At 33.9% G+C, this 24470-nt stretch overlaps 2 protein-coding genes across 2 annotated transcripts in view; one reads left to right on the forward strand and one right to left on the reverse strand.

The window, feature by feature from the left end:
* Positions 1 to 4125, reverse strand: part of LOC129230936 (uncharacterized) — a 28303-nt gene extending 24178 nt beyond the window's left edge. The window contains exon 1 of the mRNA XM_054865208.1: positions 4012 to 4125. Coding sequence (XP_054721183.1) covers positions 4012 to 4029 — 18 coding nt within the window. The 5' untranslated portion in view covers positions 4030 to 4125. The remainder of the gene's footprint in view (positions 1 to 4011) is intronic.
* The window catches only part of LOC129230920 (N-alpha-acetyltransferase 15, NatA auxiliary subunit-like), a 275701-nt gene that overhangs the window by 176305 nt on the left and 74926 nt on the right, over positions 1 to 24470 (forward strand). The window lies entirely within an intron of this gene.

A 24470-nucleotide genomic window follows, 5' to 3' on the forward strand; every position in this document is an offset into this window, starting at 1 on the left:
ATTGGAGGAAAAAAAATCTCCGACCAAGTAAATAAAATTAAACTGTTCATTAGGTGGCACAGAAATTATACTGCTCATTGAAACAAGCAATCCGTCTCGTTGCCTATATCTAAAACGATGAATTATTGCCTTGTTCTGTCTAAACATTCTTTTCAAAAGCGCAATATTTTTCACTGAAAAGACGTGCTAATTAATGCATACATTTGAATTTTTCTTTGTAATGTGGCGCCGTGAAGACTGTTTCGGTATGTCTATAGTACACAAGGTCGACAAGGCCGAGCTTACGCGGCGCAAGAAGTTCGCTATTAGGTTCTTGTGGTCAATGGTGTAGCCAGGATTTCATTTCGGAGGGGTTCCGATTGTTACATAACGTTTTTAAAAAAGAGAAAAGCCTATCCAATATTAGACGTCCTCAAATACGATTTTGTTCAAAATCCGTTAAGAAGCTAATCTTTCTGATTTTTTAAACGTTTTTTATTTGTGGCTTAGAAGTCGCTTCTCACCAGGAAGAACAATCGTCTTCAGTCGTAACATAATTTTTTTTGGGGAAATCCTTACGTTTTTTTAATGAAAAAAAGGAGGAAAAGTATGTTTTCAAATTCGATAGATCCTTGCATTACATAAACAGTAGAAGAAATATACAGAATTCTATGCACTCAAATTCGAGTTTTTTTGTACGATCTAGGACAATTCCGTGTAAAATATGGATATTTTACATTTTTGAAGTTTCTTACTCATACGGGGAGGGTCCCGAATATTGAGAAGACAAAAAATTAAAATGGAGAGAGAGTGAACACTTTCATTCATGAAACTAAGACCCCCAAGTCACGTGATAGATTTTAAAGAAAAACATTGGAAGAAATCATGTTTATTTTGCTTGTTTCAAGCAAAACGTGCCAACCATTCCTCGTTGTTGATTCATGTGACAATGTTTTTGGGTCAGCTTTTGCTAAGCCAATGATTGGACTTGCTTCCTCCAATTTAATTATAAGTTTTGCAATACGTATTTTTGTGATTTTTAACTATAGCTCGTGTTATTTCGACTGCTTCATGTTATCATAAATAAAAATATGGTACGCACATTTGCATATTATTAACTTGTGCGTAATATTTATGTATTTTAGACACTAACTTAGGTTAACATTTTAGTACCGTAAAGTAACGATTTGACCATAATTACTCGATTCTTTCCCCCGTCCTTTTCTTCAAGCATTTGCGCATTAAATTAAAAAACTAGTTTTGAACAATGTATTTGTTTTCGGAATTAAATTCAATGCCTTTTTAACGGTTAACGTATTTTAGAATTATTTATTTTGCAGAAAAAATGTTAAGTTTTAGTTTTAAAAATGGAATGTCTTTTATAATAATATGCTTCAATTTAGAAACATTGAGAGTACCATGTTGTCAATTTCTGACAGGCATAAAAGTTTGATTTATTATTCATCAATTACAGATTATAGCGATATTTAGAGTGGCGTTAACTTTAATATTATAAAATTTCCTTTTTCCAAAACGCATTAACACTTCAGATGAGCTAATGAGCTCGAAATAATTTCGAGATATGAAGTAAAAACGTTCACTTTATTCAAAAATTAAATATTTACACATGTTTTTTTTTAATAAATTAAACTTCAAACGTATTCTTTCCACACTATATTTGTCTGCAAAATCTTACTCCGGGTGTTAACTAGATTTTTGCCGAACGTCACTGCATAAAGGCGCTCAAAAGACATTTGCACGACGGCGCCGATCAGGCTTGGCGCGGGCCTGCTCATACCTGTTTGATTTCTCATGATAAAATAAGAAAGGTAAAATAAACAGAAGGGCTCAGAAGAGAAAAAGTTATTTTCTTTCTTTTGAAATGAGAAAAATCTAACATTGTGATTGGGAATGATTGTTCTCACTACCCTTTAATGTTTCAAGGCATCGTTAATGATATCAGTGTTTGCATATTTATCGTTAGTCTCCGGAACTTTTTGAAATCGCTATATTAAGACTTGGTAACTTGCTGTTCTGCCTTGTTGCTTTTGTTTGATATCTTTTCATCCATAAGCTCACTTCTTTTGCATTGCAGAAGGCGTTCTTTGTAACGCCGAAACACGTGTCTGGGTTAATCTCAATATTCTGCAATTAAACGTTATGTTTCTTATTTTAGTTTACACTACTGGTACCCGCACGACTTTGCCCGTAGTTGAAAATTAAAAGGTCATTCGGTTCGCCTGTATATTTTCAAATAATGGATGACGAATTTCTCGCCAGTTGGCTATGTTCATTCGCTCTCACATTCTACGTCATGATAATTTCGTTACTTGTCCATCTTACGATAATTTTGCTCCGGAAAATGTTCTTAAAATTGAATAAGAAAAAGAACAAAATCGAATTTTTGAAAAATTGCTTCGAGGTGCACACCCCTATGCTATAAATTAACTTTGTGCCAAATTTCATGAAAATCGGCCGAACGGTCTAGGCGCTATGCGCGTCACAGAGATCCGGACAGACAGAACCACATCGAATTTTCGAAAAATCGCTTCGAGGTGCACACCCCCATGGTACAAACTAACTTCGTGCCAAATTACATGAAAATCGGCCGAACGGTCTAGGATCCGGACAGAGATCCGGACAGAGGACATTCAGCTTTATTATTAGTAATAAAGAAAAAGATAAGGATAAAGAAAAATAAAGATACATGAAATACACCGCCAGTATTTATATCGACTTTTATGCACAACATGTATAAAGAAAACGTAAATTAATTTCGTGTTCTGTTTATAAAGAGGAGCTAGCTATGATAGTCTTTTCGCAGTCATTAAGAATTTTTCTCTGTAATTCTATGCAGAGCATTAACGCATCCATGAGCACTTACGTCATTTCCCTGATAGAATCTTCCTTCACTAACAAATCAGAAAAATCATTTCTATTGTCTAGGAATGGCTCAAAATTTTCAATGTGGACGTTTTTGGTTGTGCGTCACCGACGTCCGTATCCTCGTTGGATTTGGCCTCCTTTGTCACTCCTAAAAGCTCTTCTTTCATTGATTTCTGAACCGTGTGAGTTTAATAACTTTACTTCTGGAAAGAGCTCTGGAACCAATCGCATAAAATGTCTCCAGTGGCCCAAGCTCGATTATTAAGACGCCAAAATGCAGTCGATTACGTGTAATCTACAAATCTTTAGGAGTTTGGATTTTGAAAGAGGGGAAAATGTTATCTGTTTGCATTGCCGCATCCGCTTAAAACCGAAACTCATCCGCGTAAAATAAAATAAAGCTGTCAAATTTTAAAACGCGTATAATCGAAATCGCGTAAAATACACCCGCGTAAAACTAGGGTCTACTGTACTGTGCAGAAATTGCCATTCTGTCGAAATTTTGAAACGTAACAATTAGTAGTTCGTTAGGTTTTTTGTATCTTTCATGGATTTTTAATAAACCGTAAGTAATGTACCCAAAAGACAGGTTAAAGTAGATTTGTCATGGTAGAGTAAGGATCTTGGGGTTTTTTTCAGTTTGATCCAATTGTTTAGTATCCGATCAACGCTAAGTCCCAAATAATCCTGATCAGGGCGCCCGACCTACGCCCCGCGACGCTGACCCGTATGGTCCGTTTTCTTGCTTGAATGCTACAAATCGAAAAGCACAAAAAGCGACGTTACAAATTTGGAGCCAAAATTCAGAAATTGGTTTCTGAAAAACAGATGCAATTGATAAAAGAAGCATTAAGTAATGATAGCAATGACTGTTTTTTTTTTTTTTTTTTTCCTTTTTCCATGGTTTCCGATATGATTTAGAAAAATTTTTTAATTATTTGAAAAAAAAAAAGGGGTTAGACCGGCGAGAACAATTTTAATATGAGGTGCGGTCCTGGGTGGAGAAAGGTTGGGCACCACTGGTCCAAGTTAACCGTCTGAAAAATTTAAAGGTTCTTGAAGGGACACTTGCACAACACCACTTTTTATGCACCATGTTGTGAATAAGTTCGCATACATTAGGAGGTAGCATGAAGTTTGACTCACCCATAATGTGATAGACATGACTTCTTATTAGTATCCACCCTGATGGCAGGACCAGTCAAATGAGGTATGCCTCATGGTTTTTCTCTTGGACCGACTTTAGTCCGCATCTTTCCCTTGTACAAGAAAAGGAAAAGTGATGACCACTTCTTTGGTTCTTCTTCCGACTGAAGTTTTTGGTGGTTGCCGCTATTGGCACTTCTTCGCGCAGTTTTGTTTTGAGGATACCTCGTTTTTATTGCTTCGTCTAACATTCAGATCCATTGAGCAGTTCATTTTGTTTTGGATGAAATTCTGCAAAATAATGTATTTTGTAAGAGTGAGAGCTAGAAATTTCAGATATGCAGTCAGTTTTTCTTGGCGTAAACAATCCATTCACGGATTTTCTAGCGAGAACCTCCTTGAGGGGAAGGGGGGGGGGGTATGTCATTTCAGAGCATCAATGGACCTCTGTGCCAAATTTGACAAAGATCCGACGAAAAAACTGGATTTGTATTTATAAGGACCCGTCCCAGAAGGGAAGCAAAAAAAAAAAATGTGAATCCCTAAGCATTAAAGGACTTTGCCAAATTCGGCAAAGATCCGACGCAAGCTGGGTTTGTACAAGGAGCATACACACACACACAAATAAACATCCATTTTCATATATACATAATTGAATTTTTTTTTTTTTTTTTTTTTTTTTTTTTTTTTTTTTTTTTTTTTTTTTTTTTTTTTTTTTTTTTGCCACCCCAAGCGTTGGTAGATCGAATAACCACATTTGAACCTCCAATGGAATTGTCAATCATGTACTTGCAAACGATAATACTTGCAAATATCAATTGCAAGCATTTTCGCTCATTTATTTATTTTTCTTTTTGTGGGGAGAGGGGGGATGCCATATAATGCAAAAATAGAAAGAAAGGGTCCCCAGAACCTTTGCTTTGAAGCCCAATCTGCGACAATACTTTTTAATCTGTTGTAAGGTTCTTTGCATTTGAGTAGTGAAAATGATTGCTTGGAAAAGAAAGAAAAGAAAACCCGATCGATACCACAAAAAAAAAGTAATTAATAATTTTTTTAATTCCCTTTTTTGGGGGTATTAACATGTCACTTTTCTGTTTGTTAGTTGGCAGTAAAATAGCTTTGCTTGAGACTGTCGTCAGGCGCCAGTATTATGAAAAAAAAAAGACGTGTTTGCCTCCCGAGCGCTTTTTATAAAACAAATTTAACCGCCGATAGTTATTGTATTGTGTAAATATCTTTTGTCATGAGTGCCCATTCTCCCCCCCCCCCCAACTGTAATAACGCAAATCCCCCCCCCTCAAAAAAAATTTCAACCCTCCTTCCCTTGTTTATTTTTTTTCTAGCTTTTTTATTTATTTTTTTTAACATGTTTTGTTTATTTTTTAAATACTTTTGATTAATTTTATTTATTTGTAATTATTTTTATCATTATAATTATTTGATTTGAAAAGTTCTCTGCTACACCTATAACACACACACCCACACATAAACTAAATAAATAAATGAAAAAAAATTCAGAATAAAATAAAATAGATAAATTAAATGACAAAACATTGTTGTCTTTTTGAAAAGTTGAAAAGAAACTTATGAATCCAAAACCGATTGCAGCATATTCGGAGTTCTTGTATCAAACTTTGAGACTGCGATGTCTTTATTCGCCTCCATGTGCTGCTTCCATGTCCAATATTTGTTTTATTCATACCTCGTTTTTTTCTTCAATACAATTTATTTTTTATTTTACCAAAAAAGAAAACACAGTTCTGTTTAAATTGTAATCTACAGCTTTTGTCCATTTCGTTGCTATTTCGCTTCAGAACTCGGTCAAATCCACCTGCATCGATTAGGGTCATTCCATGAGAAATGAGCAAATCAGCTGTGGCTGACATGTCACAGATTTCAATGAGAATTTTTATTTAGGTAAACCATGCATATCTATGAGGAAATGCAAAGTATGAAAGTTTAAAAATTGTTTGTTGCTTTGTTATTGAAATTAGAAGTTGATGCTTACGCTAAGCCTAAATTTTCTGAGTTCATTGCTGCCTGTTTGTGACTCAATAACTCCATAAGTTATAAACGTACACTTAAAAAATAAATATTTCCGCATTCTATAAACAAATCTCTATTGAGAAAGAGCAAAGTAAAATTTACTCGGATCTTTTTTTTAATCGGAGATATTAACAAAGATTAAAATTTTGCCAATTTATTTCAGATTTTAAATCACTCTTATAGCTCTTTTAATGAAAAAATATCAGTAAAAATGATTCAGATTGAAAAACTATCTATAAGTAACTATCTGATCTAATTTAGTTTCTGTTTATGAATTTCTTGATGACGAAATTGTACCTAAAAAAAATCGAAAATTTCCAAAAATTTCATTTTTTCCTCTATTTCAGATGTTTTTTTGAAGATGAGGGAATGCTCTAAATTTACTCAATTTTTTTTACATAATATATTGAAGTGTCTTTTAGATTCTACTAAATTTTAATTATTGGTATCAGCATATTTTTGTTACTAGAGTAATTTGAACTAAGGTAAAATTTCATTAGTTACTTCTTTATATTTTGTAAGTTTAGCAAAACTAACCATTTCTTTCGAGTTTCATTTTTTCAAAAGCATGTTTATGAAGTACATGCTAAAATGTACATTATTTTTTAATTGAAATAAATGTCAGTTTTACTTGCTTTTGTATAATTTAGTAGTTTATCTAGTTCTTTGAATTCTCGTAATTTCACATAAGGGTCAATCCATGCAGGTTCCATACAGTATAAACTACTCATTCCTGTTCAAATATTTCTAAGTCATCAAAATAAAATAATTTTTTTGAAAATTACAATATGTTTTTTCAGTATAATGTATTATATAGGGCACAATATACGTAATTTAAGAAGGTGCCATGAAGTTTTCACACTTAGTTTGTGAATTGACTAGCAAAATTGTTTAATTTCAAAGACTTGTAACTTTTTTACAAACCAAATACAAAAAACAATATGTATAACATGTATAGTTCTTGACTGGCATATTCAATTGGCCAGGAAATTTTATTTTTAATTCAATCACCTTTTGGTTTATAGGGGTCTAAAATGTCATTTTTCCGATTTTTGAGGGGCTGTAATCTATAAAGGGTACACAAACACACAGCAACAGTTACATATTCTTTTTAGCATGGTTCCAGTTATTAGTTTTTGCCGTATTTCATTTTGTGTTTCCGTCCCCTGCGTGAATTATCCCTCTTTGAATTGAGTAAAATCTTTACATTTGGCCTTGAACTTTAACCTATTGCCATTATTTTAGTTATTAACTTACAGCTACGTAACTCAGCATGTAAGAGTATCAACTTATGCACTTTAACATCAAAGTGTTAAATTAACTGTCATAAATGTAATTCAAATAGATTTTGACCAAAATACAAAGGTCTAAAAGACCCATTTTTGACTACGAAAATCACTTTTGATGACCTCTAAAAAAATCAAAGGTCCAGTTGAGAGAAAAAATAAAAGTGGTTTTAAACATCATTCATATGCATCTTTTTGGGATATGAGTTTCAAAAAAATTAAAAATGGTCGAGCGCACTCATCCGTTGAATCTGTATGGAATGACCCTTACTTAAATAACAAATACGCAAGAAATCACAAATTCTTGATTTTTGTGTCAAAACTCACCTGAAATGCGCATCTATTTTTTTGTATAAAAAATTCAAAATTATGTCATGAACTGCCACTCTTTTGAAGAGATAAGTCTTACCCAGCATTTCGTCTATTATACCTTTTAGCTGGGAAACGATCGAATGTACAGTATTGGCCAGACTGGATGACTTGGATGAAACACCTTTCGTATGCAGCTTTTAGGGATATGAATTTCAAAAAAATTAAAAATGGTCGAGCGCAACCATCCATCGAACCTGTTTAGATTGACCCATAAAACAGAAAGAAAATGCTATTTTTCTGAATTTTATTTTACGTTTGAAAATCAAAAACCAATTTCGAGTTTCTTCAAGCAAATAGTAGAAACACAGCTCTATATTCTTGAAAAATTTTAAAGTTTCTGAATTTTCCCTCATTTGAATTTTTGTGTCTATGTGAAGGGGAAAATCATCATTTTACAAAATGTTACTAAGTTTAAAACTGATTTTGAAGACAAATGAGTTAAAATACAACTTCAAAAGTAAGGTATTTCTTTTATGATACTTAGCACATTATTGGGTATTAATTTCATCAAAGCTAATGCATTCCTTAAAGATTGGGATTAAAAAAGAAAATGCTTAATTATGAGAAAATTGAAATATTTTCAGTTTTTGAAACTCAGTTAAAAGTTAACTATAATAACTTTGAAAATTTTACCGATATCAGATTGATTACCTTACTCCATAGCTTGCAAAAACATATAACTTTTATGTTTTCATTAAATAGTTAATAAGATACAAGCCTTCAAAAGTGCAACATTTAGCATTTATGAGAATGCTGTTCAACTTGACCAATTTTCAATCGCATGTAACTATTTAAATAAAAAATTTTAAGCAAAAATATTTTAGATATTTTTATATAGGCATAAAAGGAACCTGTATACCAAATTTCATAAAAATGTTACCATGCGGCCACCACTTTTTTGCGAATTTTGCTCATTTCGCATGGAATGACCCATTACTTTCATTAAATAGGATCCTTCCCCCTCCCCGCAAGTTTACATTCTCGATCCACAACTTTCCAGTAAGCTTGTCTCTCGCGTCTAAACTTATGTGGAGGAATTCCCCACCCTCCCCCTCTTAAATCAAAAATCGAAATTCCCTTCTGCGGTGCGTTTTTCCGGCAACCCTTTTTGGTGGCGGAAGGCCTACCTAGAGATCAGTGGGTCGGGTCAAGGAAACCGGTATCTTCCTTTGGAGGTGTCATCCTTCTTGATGGGAAACCTCTTCCTTTCGCTGACCTTTCGAGCATTCTTCCCCAGTTAAGTAATCAAAGCGTGAACGCCTCATCTCTTGTTTTGTAATGGAAATAAATGTAAACTCCCTATCTTCCCTCTCATTTTTATTTGTTCTCCCTGGGATCTTCTTTCTTACTTTTTGGTTCTAATTACAACGATTAGTATTACACCTTATTTCTCTCAGTTGCCCGTTTCTTGGAGGATTAGCTGTACCAAAAAGGAATAGTTGTATAACGGTGCAGTTAATTGTAAAACTATTTTCTTTTCATAATTTTTTCAACTTTAGATATAAATTGTTTTTTATTTGTTTAATTCATTAAACTAAATTATTTGGACTACTCGTATAAAATCTCTAAATTCTTTGTATGATTAAGCGTATATTTGTTGGAGTTTTAATCAGGCCGTCAAGAGAAAAGTGGTGGTCGTCAATGATTGTCAATCTCTTGCTGGATAGTAAGAGGTTTTCAACTGTCTTCACTTAAAAAAATACCACTTTTCCAAGTGTGCTCTACTCTACAGTTACTACCAGTTAAGCAAGGGATTAAAGACTCTGCGTGTTTCATAATCATATTTACTATGTCCTTTATTTTTTCTTTCAAAATCGGAATTCAAGCACCATCTTACGCTCCGTTTTTTATACTCGATTTTATTTCGGGGTAGTATAAGCAGAAGGGAGTAAAAATCGTCCGTTGGTACGAGGAACGGAGCTTTAGGCAGCCAAGTCCCATTTCAACAATGTATCTTAGCTTCTTAACATTTTTTTTGTTTTGTGTCACCATACCATATAAATGCTGTCGGAAAAGTTCTTTTTGGTGAAAGTTCTACTTCATTTACAATCAGTGCGGATCTAGAACTCGAGCAAGGGGGGGGGGGGGGCTAATCTCGGTCCAAGTGGAGAGTCACTGTTTTAGAGGGTCGTTTTTGCGGGTACTCTCAATCTGGGAGGAGGGGGGCCTGATTACTGAATAGGCTGACTAGGCCGTGGCCTAGTGCACCCAGTTGACCAAAAAAATTATCCAATGACCAAAATTGTATGGTTTAGCTACAGGCGGGGGGGGGGGGGGGGGCTCGGAAAAACTGTTTGGTCTAAACCCCCTGATACCTTAATCGGGCCCTGGAAGGGGGCATCATTCTTAGAGGGACAGACACTCCTGTTTAAACAGTATGAAATTTCTGTACAAGGGGTAACTCTCCCGAAAAATTTAGGACTTTAAATACGGCTTTTTACTTGAAATAAACTTAGATAGTATACTGAAGAATATAAATAATTTCGCGAACATTTTAAAGGTCTGAAAACACTATATGCCTCAGTTGGATATAAAGCTACAAAGTAGCGCCCCATGACCAGAGCTACCTTAAAATGGAATTGCAAGCAAACACTGGAAAGGTCAGTTACAGCATCCAGAGATGACAGCTGCGCTCAAGCTTTATGCTCATGAGTCTGAAGTAGCTAAAATCATGCTCAGACAAAAAAAATCTCATATAAAGCTGCGTAGATTATCACATTGGTAGATAAAAATACTTTCGCAAAACAGGAAGAGGTGTGCAAACATGATATGACCAACGATATTTCACAGGCTATGACTCCCTATCGAAAAAGTGAAGATAAAAGCTAGGGTATAAACAAACCCCAGCTATTGCTAGAGAAAGGTAGTAAAAAGAAGCGGATGCGTGAAGGAGGTCAAGACCCTCTGGTAGAAATTTGAAAAATAGATGTGAAAAATATCTGCTAAATGCTATATTTTCGGAACATTTTGGTGGTAAAGTTAGGGGAGATGGGGTTAAGGTTCCTTCCCGAGTATTTTTCCTTACTACAATCAATTTCAAGCTTTCACTAGAGATATTAAGGGATCGAATGCTCTTTCCAGAAGTTTGCTCAAATAAAAGGTTAAAAACGCATTTTTATGCTATATATATATATATATATATATGTATATATTTTTTTTAAATTACGCCCACCATCGTTCTTTCAAACATAGGGCGTCTTGCTGTCCAATATAACAATGAAGTGGCTTCAAAGGGTGTTATGGCCTGGAAGTCATCACAATTATGAATATCATGAAGAAAGGAGCATCTATAAAGATGCTCCGCTGTCATTGGAGAAGTGCCCTCACAGAGCACACAGAGAGGTGAATCTGCCAGGTTGATTTTATATAAATGGGCCTGTAGATAGTCATGTCCAGTAATTGTTCGGAAAGAGGCAACTTCCAGGGCTCTGGGAAGGAGAGAAATGCGCGTACGCTGTTCATCATCCAAAAGGCAACCCCGGGCTTTCCGCCAGCTTTGTTCCTCAGGGCAGAGACTGTAGCATGTTGGATTTTGCTTGCGAGAAGTCGCTTAGCCTTTCTAAGTGGAACTGGGCTAGAAATGCTATGTGTGATAACGTTAAGGTGACAGGGAAGGTCCACGGGCTCTCTCTGAAAGTTTTTTGCTGTAGAACTCGGGGGGAAAAAACGATTATAGACTATTTTTGGGGACGTTAGGTGGTGATTTACTTTAAAAAAATTTCAAAATTGGAGTGAGTCATTAAGAAGGAGTTTTACGCAACTTCTGGTGAATTTAAGTTACTAGGTAGCTCTCCTCCGGAAGTCTTTCGACATTGAACACTAATTTAGGCTGTAACTAGTGACGCTTGGGAAATGAAGGTTCGGAGGCACTCTCTGGAAACGTTTCGTCAGTGAAGTCTGAAAGACGCAATTTTAGTCGATTTTTGTTTCGAAAATGAGAAGGTTTGGAGGTTTTCTATGAAAATATTTTAACAGCTAAGTCTTCTAACAACTAAGTTGACGGGCTGTCTCTGGAAGTTTTTTGACCCTAAAGTTCGAAAAAAACTTAACGGTACGCCTTCTTCGTCAACGTTAGGGGATCTCCTAACGTCATAAAAGTGATGTCAGGTCTTTATTTCGTTTTTTTTTTTTTTTTTTTTTTTTCTTTCAAAATTGAGGTCTTCAAGATATGACTTAAAAGTTTAGGTTTGGGAAAGATGACTCCCTGCCTCCTCTTGACTCTATCGGCGTCCTTCCCTCACGAAATCTCTTTCAAGAATTCATTTTTGGGTTGTATGTGAAGAAAACATGTTCGAAGGAATTTTCTAAAACGAAATTTAAAGCTATCTTTGCTAATACTAAGAGGGAGGTGCTCGGGGGAAACCTCCGGAAATTTATAGAAGTTGAAGTCTTAGAAGCGTAAAAATTTGTCTGTGTTTAAAGACGTTTAGCGTGTAGAGAAGTATTTGAGTATCTTCTTCGGCTAAATTTGGAAATTGAAGGCACAATTTCTTCTATCTTTTATAGTAATATTAGGAAAAGAGTGAGTGTTCGGAGATCTTCTCCAGAACTTTTTCGAAATCTTTTAAACGTATTTCAGTCTCTCTTGGACGTGCTAAAAGACGCATTGGGGTTCGAGGGCTGTCTTCTGAAATGGTTTCAAATTGAAGTTCTGAAAACATAATTTTAGTTTCTATTTTGATGGAATGGGTTGTCTCCAAAGGAAATGTTTCAAGCTTGAAGGCCTAAAGATGAATCTTTTTTTAGTCACGTTAGGGAACAGACAGTGTTTGAGGACTTTCCCTACAAAATTTCGACATTAAAGCTAGAAAAGCAATATTAAGCTTTTTTATGGTATTGTTAGTAGAAGGAGATTCAGGAACCCTCCGTCCTAAAAACATGTTTTAAAGTTCACTTAGGCAACGATAAATATAGAGCGGTGTAGTTTCACACCAAAATTAGTTTGAAATTGAAACGCCAAAATTCTATGTTTGTCCAAAAAAGAGGTGAATCTTATGAAAATTGGAGGAAAAAAATCTACAAAATTTTCTCTAGATATATTCGAAAATAGTGTATTAAAAATGCAATTTTAAGTAATCTTTGATGACATTAGGGGGAAGCGGGGGTTCACTCAACAAAGTTTTCCAAAATTAGAGGCCTAAAAACAGTTTTAAGCTGTCTTTGTAAAAGTATTGCAGTTTTTAAAATCTCCGAAAATTCCGTTTTATCCAGTGCAAGTTCTGATCTCATTGGGGAGGGGGGGAGACTATAGCCCTGTTAGCATGAGAAAGAAGTAACCCCCCCCCCACACACATACACACACATTCATACACATAACTACCCACACTTATGCCAGCACACAGACACAAACAGACATGCCTACAAACACGCCTACATACACACACTCGTGATTGCGAAAAACATAATTTGAATTCAAGATGTCAAAATTCAAATTAATTATTTTTATTTTAAATATTCTTTTAATATTTAAATTTTCTCAAAATAGTTTTTTGTGTTATATCAATAACGTTAAATCCTTTTTAAACAAGGGACAAACTACAAAATACTTAAACTACTAAGTAAATCACGATATATATTAATCTCATGTTGATGTCCATGATCGCCGCCAGGGTGGAGCGCTTTCACTTCCTGACTTTCAAAATTAAAATTTAAAAATCAGATTGGGAAAAGCTACAAAGTATATCACGAAAATTATTAATCTCACGTTTATATCCAGTACCCTTTCCGGCGCTGCGGTACGTCTCCCCCTGCAGGACCGGTAAGAGACTTTTTATTATAAATGAATTTTATAAAGCAATATTAATCTAATATTTTTAATAGTAACATTATGTTTAATCTATTTATAACCAACTATTTTGAATGAATAAAATTAATTTTATTTTAAGCAAGACCAATTTACAAAAGTGCAAAAATATTGTTATCAGAGAAATATGTGAAAATTATAAATTATATAAAACCCTTTAACAAAGATGAAAATACATCTCAGTGTTCACTTTGAAATAAATAAGGTAAAAATAGATAAACTAAATTTTTTGAAAGGAAAAATAAATAAATTAAGATACAAGGTAGTAAAAAAAAATCTGAGCTATTCTCATGCGAGTGCACCTTTCTGCATATTATTCCATGGGCCAGATACAGAATTTTTCTGCAGACAATTTGAACAAAATATCGAACTCTTTATTTTCTTGAAATTATTTATAACTTCTCACATTTTCTTTAAAACTACATGAGCAGTAACTTAAAACAAATAATAATTTTTGTGTAACAATGGGAAAACATTTTTTTGAATTAAAAAATAATATTTTGACAATATATGCGCTCATGTACATACAACACAACACACAGCAGTGGCGCAACTAGAAAATAGTTTTTAGAGTGGGGAGGGGCACAATAGGAAAAAAAATCTCATCCATTTGATTGATTTGATTTGTTCATCAAATCTCTCAATGTTGAAACTTTTAGTAGTTTTAAAAACGCAATTTTAGACTGTCTTTGATGATGTTAGGGGAATGAACAGTACAGAGGACTCCGCGGAAATTTGCAGAAATCGAAGCCTTAAACCGCGGTTTTTGACCATATTTGTTTACGTTATACTAAGGGATGGAGCTTTGGGACTCTCCTCGATCTTTTTTTTTATATTGTAACGGATCCGGTGCGACTTCCACTTTCTTGAAATGAAGACACAGTTCTTGATAAAAACACAGGAGCTTTATTTACACTATGTACAGGAGAAATCGTTAACAACTGCTAAATTAATCATCAGCAATTAAACAAATATCACACCACACCGTAAACTCAATGGTTACACACGTATTTACTTCCAAATACGAAAAACAACACAGCGAAATGCCTCGCAATAAACAGAACAAATACGCTCTCAGTTCGAATTCTCAATCGAAACTGCCCTGTTTATCACGCGGGACGCCTTTATAAACATCGAAAGAAATCTCTCAAATATTCCAAACGCTTCTGGAAAATAGTAGACCGTTATCAAATTTTATCAATGAACAAAAAAAAGAAATAGGGGGCTCGTATACGTTAGCCGAATGAAAAGGGGTTTTATATTCATTACGGGAAACTATTTACAGGTTACGTTACTACAATAATTACTATTTACAGAATTTGTAACAATATATATATTTTTTTGAAAAATAAATAGAAATCAATTCCTCCTCCTCCCCTCCAATTTTTCGAAATTGCAGTTCCAAAAACGCAATTGTAGATAACTTTCAAGATTTTTACGAAAAGGGATACTGACGCCCTCCCCTAGAATTCTTTTCAAAATTAAAGTCCTAAAAACTTAAGCACAAAATTCTATGGTAATACGAGGAGGAGAGACTATTCCTCTTAAATTTTTCGTGAGTCGCTGTTTAAAAAACCGATGTTTTGATGATACTAAAGAAAGGCGGTTTGGGGGTCCTTGCCCGAATCTTTTCTGAAAATGAAGGCTTAAAAACGCGATAGTAGGACCATAATAGGTAACGTTAGGGACAGCAATCTTTTGAAACTGAAGCTCCAAAAACTCAATTTTAAACGATTTTCGAACGCAATTTTAAGCGATGTTGTAAGGTATTCGGAGACTTTCCCTGAAAATGTTGCGGAATTGAAAATCTGGAAATAAAAGTTGAAATGTTTCGTAATGTTTTTGGCGAGAAGGGGGGTGGGGATTCGCAGAGACTCATTTTCAGACAAATTTAAAAAGGGAGAGAAAGAAATAATACGGGGCGGAGAAAGGGGGAGGGTTCAACTAGTTGTAACTATTGAAAATTTTTAATTCAAATTTTAATTTCCCTCTTGAAGGAAAAATTGAGAATATTAGGAGGAATCATTTCATTTCGGGGGGGGGGGGGGAATACAACAAAGTAATATCAAAAACCTGGACCCCCCCCCCTTTTCCCTCCCATACATACATTCCTTTTTTTTAATTTCAAGCACTCACGCACCAAAAATTAAAAAAGGGGGAAAATAAATAAAAAGTTATGAATTACTTTCTAAAAAAAGTGAGGGGGGGGGGCCCTCCCACGAGCCGCCACTGCTTGCAACTTCAGCAGAGGAAATACACATTAGAAACTCGAGAAATTTTCCAGAGTTTAGTTAAGCGTTACCTTGGCATAAATGACCCGAACTTTAAATTCTTGTAACACTCATTTAATTGAAGAAGACACTATCTAATCTTCCATAAGCCTTCGGTCGGAAGAAAAAGGTCAACGGTAGAGAAGAAGGGAAGGGGGGCTACGGTTCATCTAATTACATAAAGAAGCCGAATAAAAACAGCCATTAACTTAACTTCTCAAAATGAGTTTACAAAAGATTTTACTTAGCAAGAAAATAAGTGAAATTTAGTTACGTCTTACTGGCCGATTTCTCAAGGCGAAAGTTTCAAAATAAAAGAGAATTATTAAGTCTCAAGACAGGTAAGTTTCCAGTGCAGTACATATTTTATACATACGTAGCATCGCGAGCCCCACCTCCTCTTCAAGTGTCCTTTCGGCAAATTTAGAATTTCCGCCTTCCAAAAAAATTAAGTTCGGAGTGCCCCTTCGTCAAACGTGCATGTGCGTCATAAAAGTTTATGACGTACGTGCCTATCGCATGCTTTTTCGCAGGGATGCGTTCTTATCAAACAGATATGAGAGTTATGGGAAAATTAACGGAAATTCAAATTTATTATAACACAATTTTACCCGTTAAAGCCGATGAAAAGCTCGTTATGTCATTCAAGTCAGCTACAAACTATAGTTGGGGCAAACCTAACCTGGCAGCATTGTGAAGGCTGTGTAGATCCTAATCACAGCATTACGACACTGCCAAGTTAGGTTAAAAAAAATAAGAAAAAAAAAGCAGAAGTGAATAAGTATAATTGAAGATGAGAGAAAAATAATTTTTATCACATTGGATTTCTTCAAAGATTTCTTGTTAAAAATTTAATTTTTCTCAATTGACGTTATAAAGCAAAAAAAAAACATATTTTTACTCAAGAAAAGTTTTTATGCTTTCAAAACGTATGCCAAACGCAAAGTCTCAAAAGAAATATTCTAAACACTGAAGGAGCATAATTGGTGAAATATTTAGAAATGCGATGATTAATGGAAATGCAGTTGAAATGATGTAGTTTTCTTTTTTTTTTTAACATTATGCTCTGTGATTGTTCTCAAAAGCTCAGTTACTTATTGATAACGGGTACAATAACTGCGTGTTTTTACATTTAAATATTGTTATTTGTACCAAATGAAGTTTCTTGCAAAAAAAAAAAAAAAAGAAAAGGGAGAAAGACACAGCCACTTGTCTGCAATTTAAAAAAAAAAAAAAAAAAAACATTATGGTCTTTGAGCCAAAGAAGCTAGTATACGCGACTTGATAAGACGACAAAGCATTACTTTTTGCTTTAAGATGCAAAGATCTTGTTGCGACTTCTGGATCAATCTACGACACTTTCTGAAATTGACACCTTCTTTTCGTCTTCACTTACTATTTTACGCTGATCAATTACCATGATTGAAGTATATTTGGTCTTCATAAGATGTGTGAAAGTAATCAATATTAAATGACAAGAAAAAATTGTATCTGGGAAAAATGAAAGAAAGCTAATATTTTACTTTCAAGAATAAAAAATTAATTTAAAAAATGGGATTAAAGCAAAATTTGCACCCCTAGGCAACTGTCTACTCTGCCTATTGGGAAATTGGGCCCTGCTGATCACGTCACAAGGAAAGGGGCGGAAATTTTCCTGTGATCTAATTAGAAATCCTTCAAAACAAGATTAATTAAGTGCTTTATGGAAATTAATTATGTGCTTCTCCATGATTCCTCAGCTATTTCTAACCAAGGTAGTTTGTTGATGAGCAATTGTTTTGGTTGAATGAATTGTTCCGTTCAGCGAAAGGTGCAATCTGTTCAAAGGAGCACTGTTTCAAGGCAATCGAGGTTCTTGACTAAAGAATATGGACTCAGGTGTGAGATTTTGATTTGAAGTCGAGTATCGCTTTCGAATGGAATTGTTCTTTGATAGTTTTTCGAAAAATGAGGATCTTGGAAGACCTTGTGAACGGGATTTCCGATTGTAATTGCAATGCTTCGTTATCTTTCATTTACATGAAAGTAGAAATCCGCACAGAACGAATTGTTAATGACTTTTTTTTAGTATTATATTCTGGGTCGCTTAGTACTCTCGCTTTTTTTTTTTTTTTTTTAATTAGAGCATTGATGTGTCTTTGCGAAAATCTGTTGAATTATTTCAACTTGTCAAAGTTTCAATTTTTTCAAAGTTCAAGTTCAAACTTGAGAAAGAGGTTTAAAAATTAGTGTTGGCAGGGTTCGTACGTCCTTGAAAAACCTTGAAAAATGCTTGAAAAAAAAAAGTTCATTTTCAAGTGCTTGAAAACCTTGAAAAAGTTTTAAAACCTTGAAAAAGTTTCTTGGTGCTTAAATTCTTTCAAAAATCATCGGATTGTGCTTAAAACCTTTAAGAAAGTATTTTACTAATGCTATTTTCTGAACATGCGTTCGATTTGTAACATCGCGAAAAATCGCTTCCCTGTTTGGGAATTCAATCCTTTTCCATCTTGTAAATATTTTGAAGTTTTTTACAATCGGAAGCTATTTTGACGCATAGTACCTCAGATTAGTTTATTTTTTGTTTAATTTCCATGTCTAAAAAAAGGAATTATTTTGTAAACCATAACAACATTGAACTTTCCCGATTTTCGCGAAAAATTTCTCTGTTTTTTGAAATTTCAATCTTTTTACATCCTGCAAATATTTAAATATTTTGGCTAATCGATTGTTATTTTCGCATATACTACCTCAGATTAGCATATTTTATGTTTAATTTTAGTAAAATATTAATAAATTTATTTTATGGAAAACATGCCAACGTTGAACTTACTCAGACTTCGCGGAAAATTGCTTCTCGTGTTTGAAATTTGAATTTTTTTGCATCTTCCAAATATTTAAATATTTTGGCTTATCAGATGTTATTTTCATACATGCTACCTTAGATTATGTTTAATTTTATAATGTATTTTATGTTTAATTTTAGTAAAAAATTAATGAATTTATATTATGGGAAACATGCCAGCATTGAACTTAATTCGTGACAATTTGCTTCTCTTGTTTGAGGTTTCAACCCTTTTGCAACTTGTAAATATTTTTATATTTTCTGGCAATTAGAAATTATTTTGACACATGCTACATAAGATTAGCTTGTTTATATTATTTTTAATAACTAAAAAGTTAATTATTTTTGTTTTGTTTAATTACATATATACTTCCTTAATTTTGCAATTTTGATTTTAATTTTATCATTAGGTAATTCTTGGTTATTAAAGATTTTTTTTTTTTTAATTTAATTTAAGCGATTGAGCACTTAACATTTTGACTTAAATTTGTATTTTAATGATAATGTTGAGTTATACAATTTTGTAAAGTTGAATTTATAAGTACATCATTCTTTTATGTTTGCTAAAATAATTAAGGTATATAACACGGGTGATTATGTTTTGGTTATTCACTGGAAATCCAGTAGAGTTTGTTATGCTTTCACCTTCCTACTTCCAATTTTCCCCCTTTACCTCAAATATTCAAAATTACTACTTTTGTTGGATTGTGGGGCATTTGGGACAGCTTACCAGAAGAGGCTGTAATCAGCAAAGGTGTAGATAGCTTAAGGAAGGTCATTGATATTCATTGGAGTCAAATAAATTGACTGGGACCAACCTAGTTAAGCCCTTTGCTTGTTGCTGGTTATCAACAGGCACTTATCTGTGCAATATTTTAACTTCATAAATTATTTTAACATAAGAAATGAATTTTATATGTATCAAAAGTAATTGCTGTACACATGTATATTTAAGTAATAGGGGTCTTAGTTTTCAAAATTATCCCCCCCCCCCCCCCCCCCGATTACCTCGGTGAAACTTACAGGTGATTTTGTATGAAATCGATTGATTGATTTATACTTTGATACCCATAAATAATTATCAAAAGTCTAATACTATTAAACTTAGTGCAACCGGAAATTACCTTCTGGGTTGTGATTTTGATCCTAACCGCCCTTATATGTGTATGAACCACTATCAATCAAAACCTCCTCTAGCCATTCCATTGAATTTAGGCATTGTGGTTTCTTCTGATAAAAATTAAAATCACTCAGAAAAGGTTCTTTTTTTTATTTCTTTTTATTTTTTTTATAAATATTAACTTTCATATTCTATAAAATATACTTCTTTGAATGTGAATATTTCAAAATTAAACCTCGTAGGACCTGCTCCTCTTTATGACCAAGTTTTTCAGACATTTGCAGAAAAACTTTCAACACAGTGGATCTTTTTTATCAGAGTTTGTTGTTGTAGAAAAGGCAATTTTGTTTTTCTTTACTTTTGTATATTATTACCTATTATTTATATGTTTGCATTGAATGAAATCTTCATACAATATTTTTAGTACAAATTTATGATATTGCCTTGAAAAAAAATTTTTTTGCCTGAAAAGTACCTGAAAAGTGCTTGAATTTTTTTCTCCCTTAAGGGTATGAACCCTGGTTGGTGTGGAAGAAAACTGGCGCAGCTAGCTCTGCATTTGCCGATTTTATGTGACATACTGATCTAAAAGGGATTACATTTTTATTAATTCATTGAAATCCCAACGGTTTTGACTTGTAAAACCATTGATTTTGGTAAAATGTGTGACAGTGTTAAGATTTTTGCTTCAGCGATTTTTTTTAATGGGGTCAAAAGAACGCTTGCAATATCTGCACTCCAAGCTTTATTTTTTATCGATTAGTTTAATACTTAGAATTTCTGTGTTCAGGGCCGGATTTAGACTTAATGGGGCCCTTAAACTACTTCAGGTATGCGGACCCTTTTGCAGTTTGAACATCGTTTCTCTCCAGTGGTGTCAGAGGCAATTTTTTATTTGTCCCCCTATACTATGTTTGTCTCTTTCCTCTGATACATACAGCAATACTTTTACTTTGTTGATTGTGTTTTTAATGTGTTTTCCCCGATGTCCTGTTTGGATTGACCTAAAGAAGGGGGAATGGTATCAAGAGAGTGACTCAGGACACCCCTTCAAGTGGAGTATAGAATATTCCCAATTGTCAGGGATCCGAGGGTTTCTCCCCCGGAGGTAATTTTGAAAAATAGATGTAAGATTCTGCATTTTGAAGCTGTATAAGATGTAGTTGAAAGTACAAAAATATCCGGACAGAAATACACTGCTAAAACTACAGGTTGCGTTTGACACCTTTCAGGAGTGAAACTCTTGTTCACCAGCGACACCCAATACGGAGCCGGAATGGCACCTCTTACTAGGGCGAAAAATGGGCACCTTTTAAAAGACAGGCAGCGCGGGGGAAAAGAAGGAACCTTTGGAGAGAAAAATGGCACCCTCACTAATTTATACAGTAGATCCTCTTCCCCCTCCCCCTATTGTGTGCGTTTTTGAATATTATTGTGTTCTATTCAGTAAATTACATCCCATTAGCCAGGGCTAAAGCAGAAATACATGAAAATACACCGCCAGCTCAGTCATTTCCAGCCGAGGACTGCAGTTTCGTGCTTATTAGCACTCATCAGCCTGGCATAGGAAAGTGACTGAGCTGGAGATGGAAAACCTCTTAAGGAAGCCAAGAGTGCCAAACAAACTGGTAGCTAATATAGAATTAGCAGACCAGATGAGTGACCGAAGCAATGATTCGGTTCAACTCGAATATTGAAGGCAAGGCATGGTATATTCAGTAAATTACAATTTAATGAAGTAAGTGGTGTAATTGGTGGTAAGGTATGGTATATTCAGTAAATTACAATTTAATGAAGTAAGTGGTGTAATTTACTGAATATACCATGCCTTGCCTTCAATATTCGAGTTGAACTGAACCATTGCTTCGGTCACTCGTCTGGTCTGCTAATTCTATATTAGCTACCAGTTTGTTTGGCACTCTTGGCTTCCTTAAGAGGTTTTCCATCTCCAGCTCAGTCACTTTCCTATGCCGGGCTGATGAGTGCTAATAAGCACGAAACTGCAGTCCTCGGCTGGAAATGACTAAACTGGCGGTGTATTTTTATGTATTATTGTGTTCTAGTTATTGTTTGGGTTTATGATAGACAAAGTCTTGGTACTTTTTTCACATTGAATTCATTTTGTATTAAAACTTGTCATTTAAGGCGTTTGATCATATTTCAGACTTTCCAACATAATATGGAAGTGTTTATGACTTTAATTCCTCTATCTGAGTTCTAACTTTCATAAAAACCCTTGGATTGCTAAGTAGTTTTAAATGATATTAACATTTACTATAGCATGATACTAAAAAATAAGAGTGTAGGCATTTATGGATAATTTATAAGCACAGCCAAAAATATTCAGTTATATTACAATCACGGGAAAATCAAATCGTTTCATAAAATGCAGGCGTTTCATAAATGTTCAAAATATTTTAATCAAGAGTAACATATTGATACGTATTATATAGTTCGACATTTGAATATCCTATTTGAACATAAGTAATCTAAAAAAGCACTTTTTTTCTTTGTTAAATAGAAACTTTTTTGACATTAAAAATCAAAACAAATTTTTAGCATCCTACATAATGAAAAGCATTGGAAACAGAAATGAGAGAGAGAAAAAATAAACGCGTCTAGACACTGCATTCGGTTTTTGAAATAACACCAACGAAATATTTTCACGTAATGAGTCATGGCATCAAACACACAGAGAGATTTCTTTTCAAAGCTTTTTTTTTCTTTGCTACGTCTTCGCCATGAGCGGATTTATGGGGGGCAGAGGGGGGCAACTCCCCCCCACCCCCCAGTTTTGGGAGGACTTTATGTTGTAACAACACATCTTCTAAAACATTTTTTAAAATATTTTTTTTTCTTTGTTGAATAGTTCAGCAAGGCTTGTGTGGATTTATAGGAGGGGGGGGGGGGGGTCATAGAGGGCAATTCCCCCCAGTTTTGGGAGGACTTCATACAGTAACATTACATCTTCTAAAATCTTAAGACCAAAAAAAAAAATTTTTTTTTTTTTTTTTTTTTTTTTTTTTGAATAGTTCAATGAAAATGAAGAGATTAGCGAATGTCTTTTTCTGATGGGAGAAATAAAAATATAAAAAAACATTAAATACAAATAGTACAGCTGTCACTGGGGTGCTGAAAATATGTCTAAATTCACTATTTGACTGAAAACCATTTGGGCAAGTATATAAATGGAAATATAGGCTAAACGAGCTATGCATTCAGCTGCAACACTTATAATAATTGACGATTATTTTTACAAATTAGAACCTAAAACAAAGGAAACCCTCTTCCTCCTCCATTTGCACTAACAGAACGATCTGCTCGTTATAATTTGTTTTCTTTCTTTTCAGAATGTTTATTTTCAATTTGCGTGATTTCAAAAACTAGATATTTTGTGTTTTTACAGACGAAAGATTTTGAATAAATTTCTGAATTCACATGTTCAGATTGGTAAAATTGTAAAAATCCTTTAACTGTAAAAACTGAAGAATTTTCGTAAAAATTACAAAAATCTGCAGGTAAGAGTGAATTACATACAGGGAAGGATTTTTCTATGAGATAAACAAGTTATAGCTTAGGGCCACTACTTTGAAGTGGACCCGTAACTCGAAAAAAAATGCATCATTCGCTCCTTAAAAAATGGAAAGTGCTTGAAAAAACTAATTTCATTTTCCAGAGCTTGAAAGCCTTGACTATTTGGAAACATGTGGCTACAAACCTTAAATTTTAAAATTTCTAACAAATGATAGGGGGAGGAATGCCAAAATATGTCGAATTCAACTCCTTGCTACATTCTGCATCAAAAAAGTAAAAATCATGGTTCTTATTTTTGTAACATATTGCTTGAAATAAATTTTTCTGACTCGCATGTTTCATATTTTGCTATTTATTTAATCCCCAATACAGTATTTTGGAAAAAATTTTGTATTGATTGCTTTTATCTTGCTTCTACTGCATATTGTTAATCTGTTTAGCTCAGAAAAAAAAATGATACTTTACCTCCATTCCTTTTCGTTTTCTGCACTGCTTATAATTTAAAAAAAGGTTATTGTAAAGAGAATTCTATAGTTTTTTTTTTTTCTTTTAAACTTAAAATAGCTGTTTTTTTTACGAAGTTTGAACAATACTGTGTAACTGTATAAGCTAGTACTCAATCTCAGAGACTGGAAAGTGCAAATGAGTTGCCTTAAACTATTAAATGTTCTAAAAACCTTGAAAAGAATTGGCGCAGTATAACCTACTAGGGCTCTTGTGCCAAACACCCAATCTAACCAACTAAACATTGAAAATAATTAGACAAGTCTTTGAAACTCCTAAGCAAAGTGTGCTTCAATTTTATTTCTTATCAAGTGTATGAATTATGAATTGTTCAATAAGTAGTATGTTACTCTCATGTTACTTATTTTGTAAATCTGTACACCATTTCTTTTAAAGTATTAACTTACATCTCAAAGCACATTTGAATCATAAACTTTTTTTAAAAAAAATTTGTCTACATTTTCCTGAGATTTTCGTCTATCCAATTAACCCTTATAAGGCTTCAAAATGCAGAATTTTGTATCCATTTTACAAAATATCCTCCGGGGGAGAAACCCCTGGACCCCCTAAAATTGGAGATATTCTATATCCAACTTAAAAGGGAGCCCTGCGTCACTCTTGATACCAGTCACCCCTCTTAAGGTCAATTCAAAAAGGACAGCATGAAAACACATTAATAAAAACGACACACACAAAA

This window comes from Uloborus diversus, chromosome 1 (genome assembly GCF_026930045.1).
Source record: "Uloborus diversus isolate 005 chromosome 1, Udiv.v.3.1, whole genome shotgun sequence".
Classification (NCBI taxonomy): Eukaryota; Metazoa; Arthropoda; class Arachnida; order Araneae; family Uloboridae; genus Uloborus; species Uloborus diversus.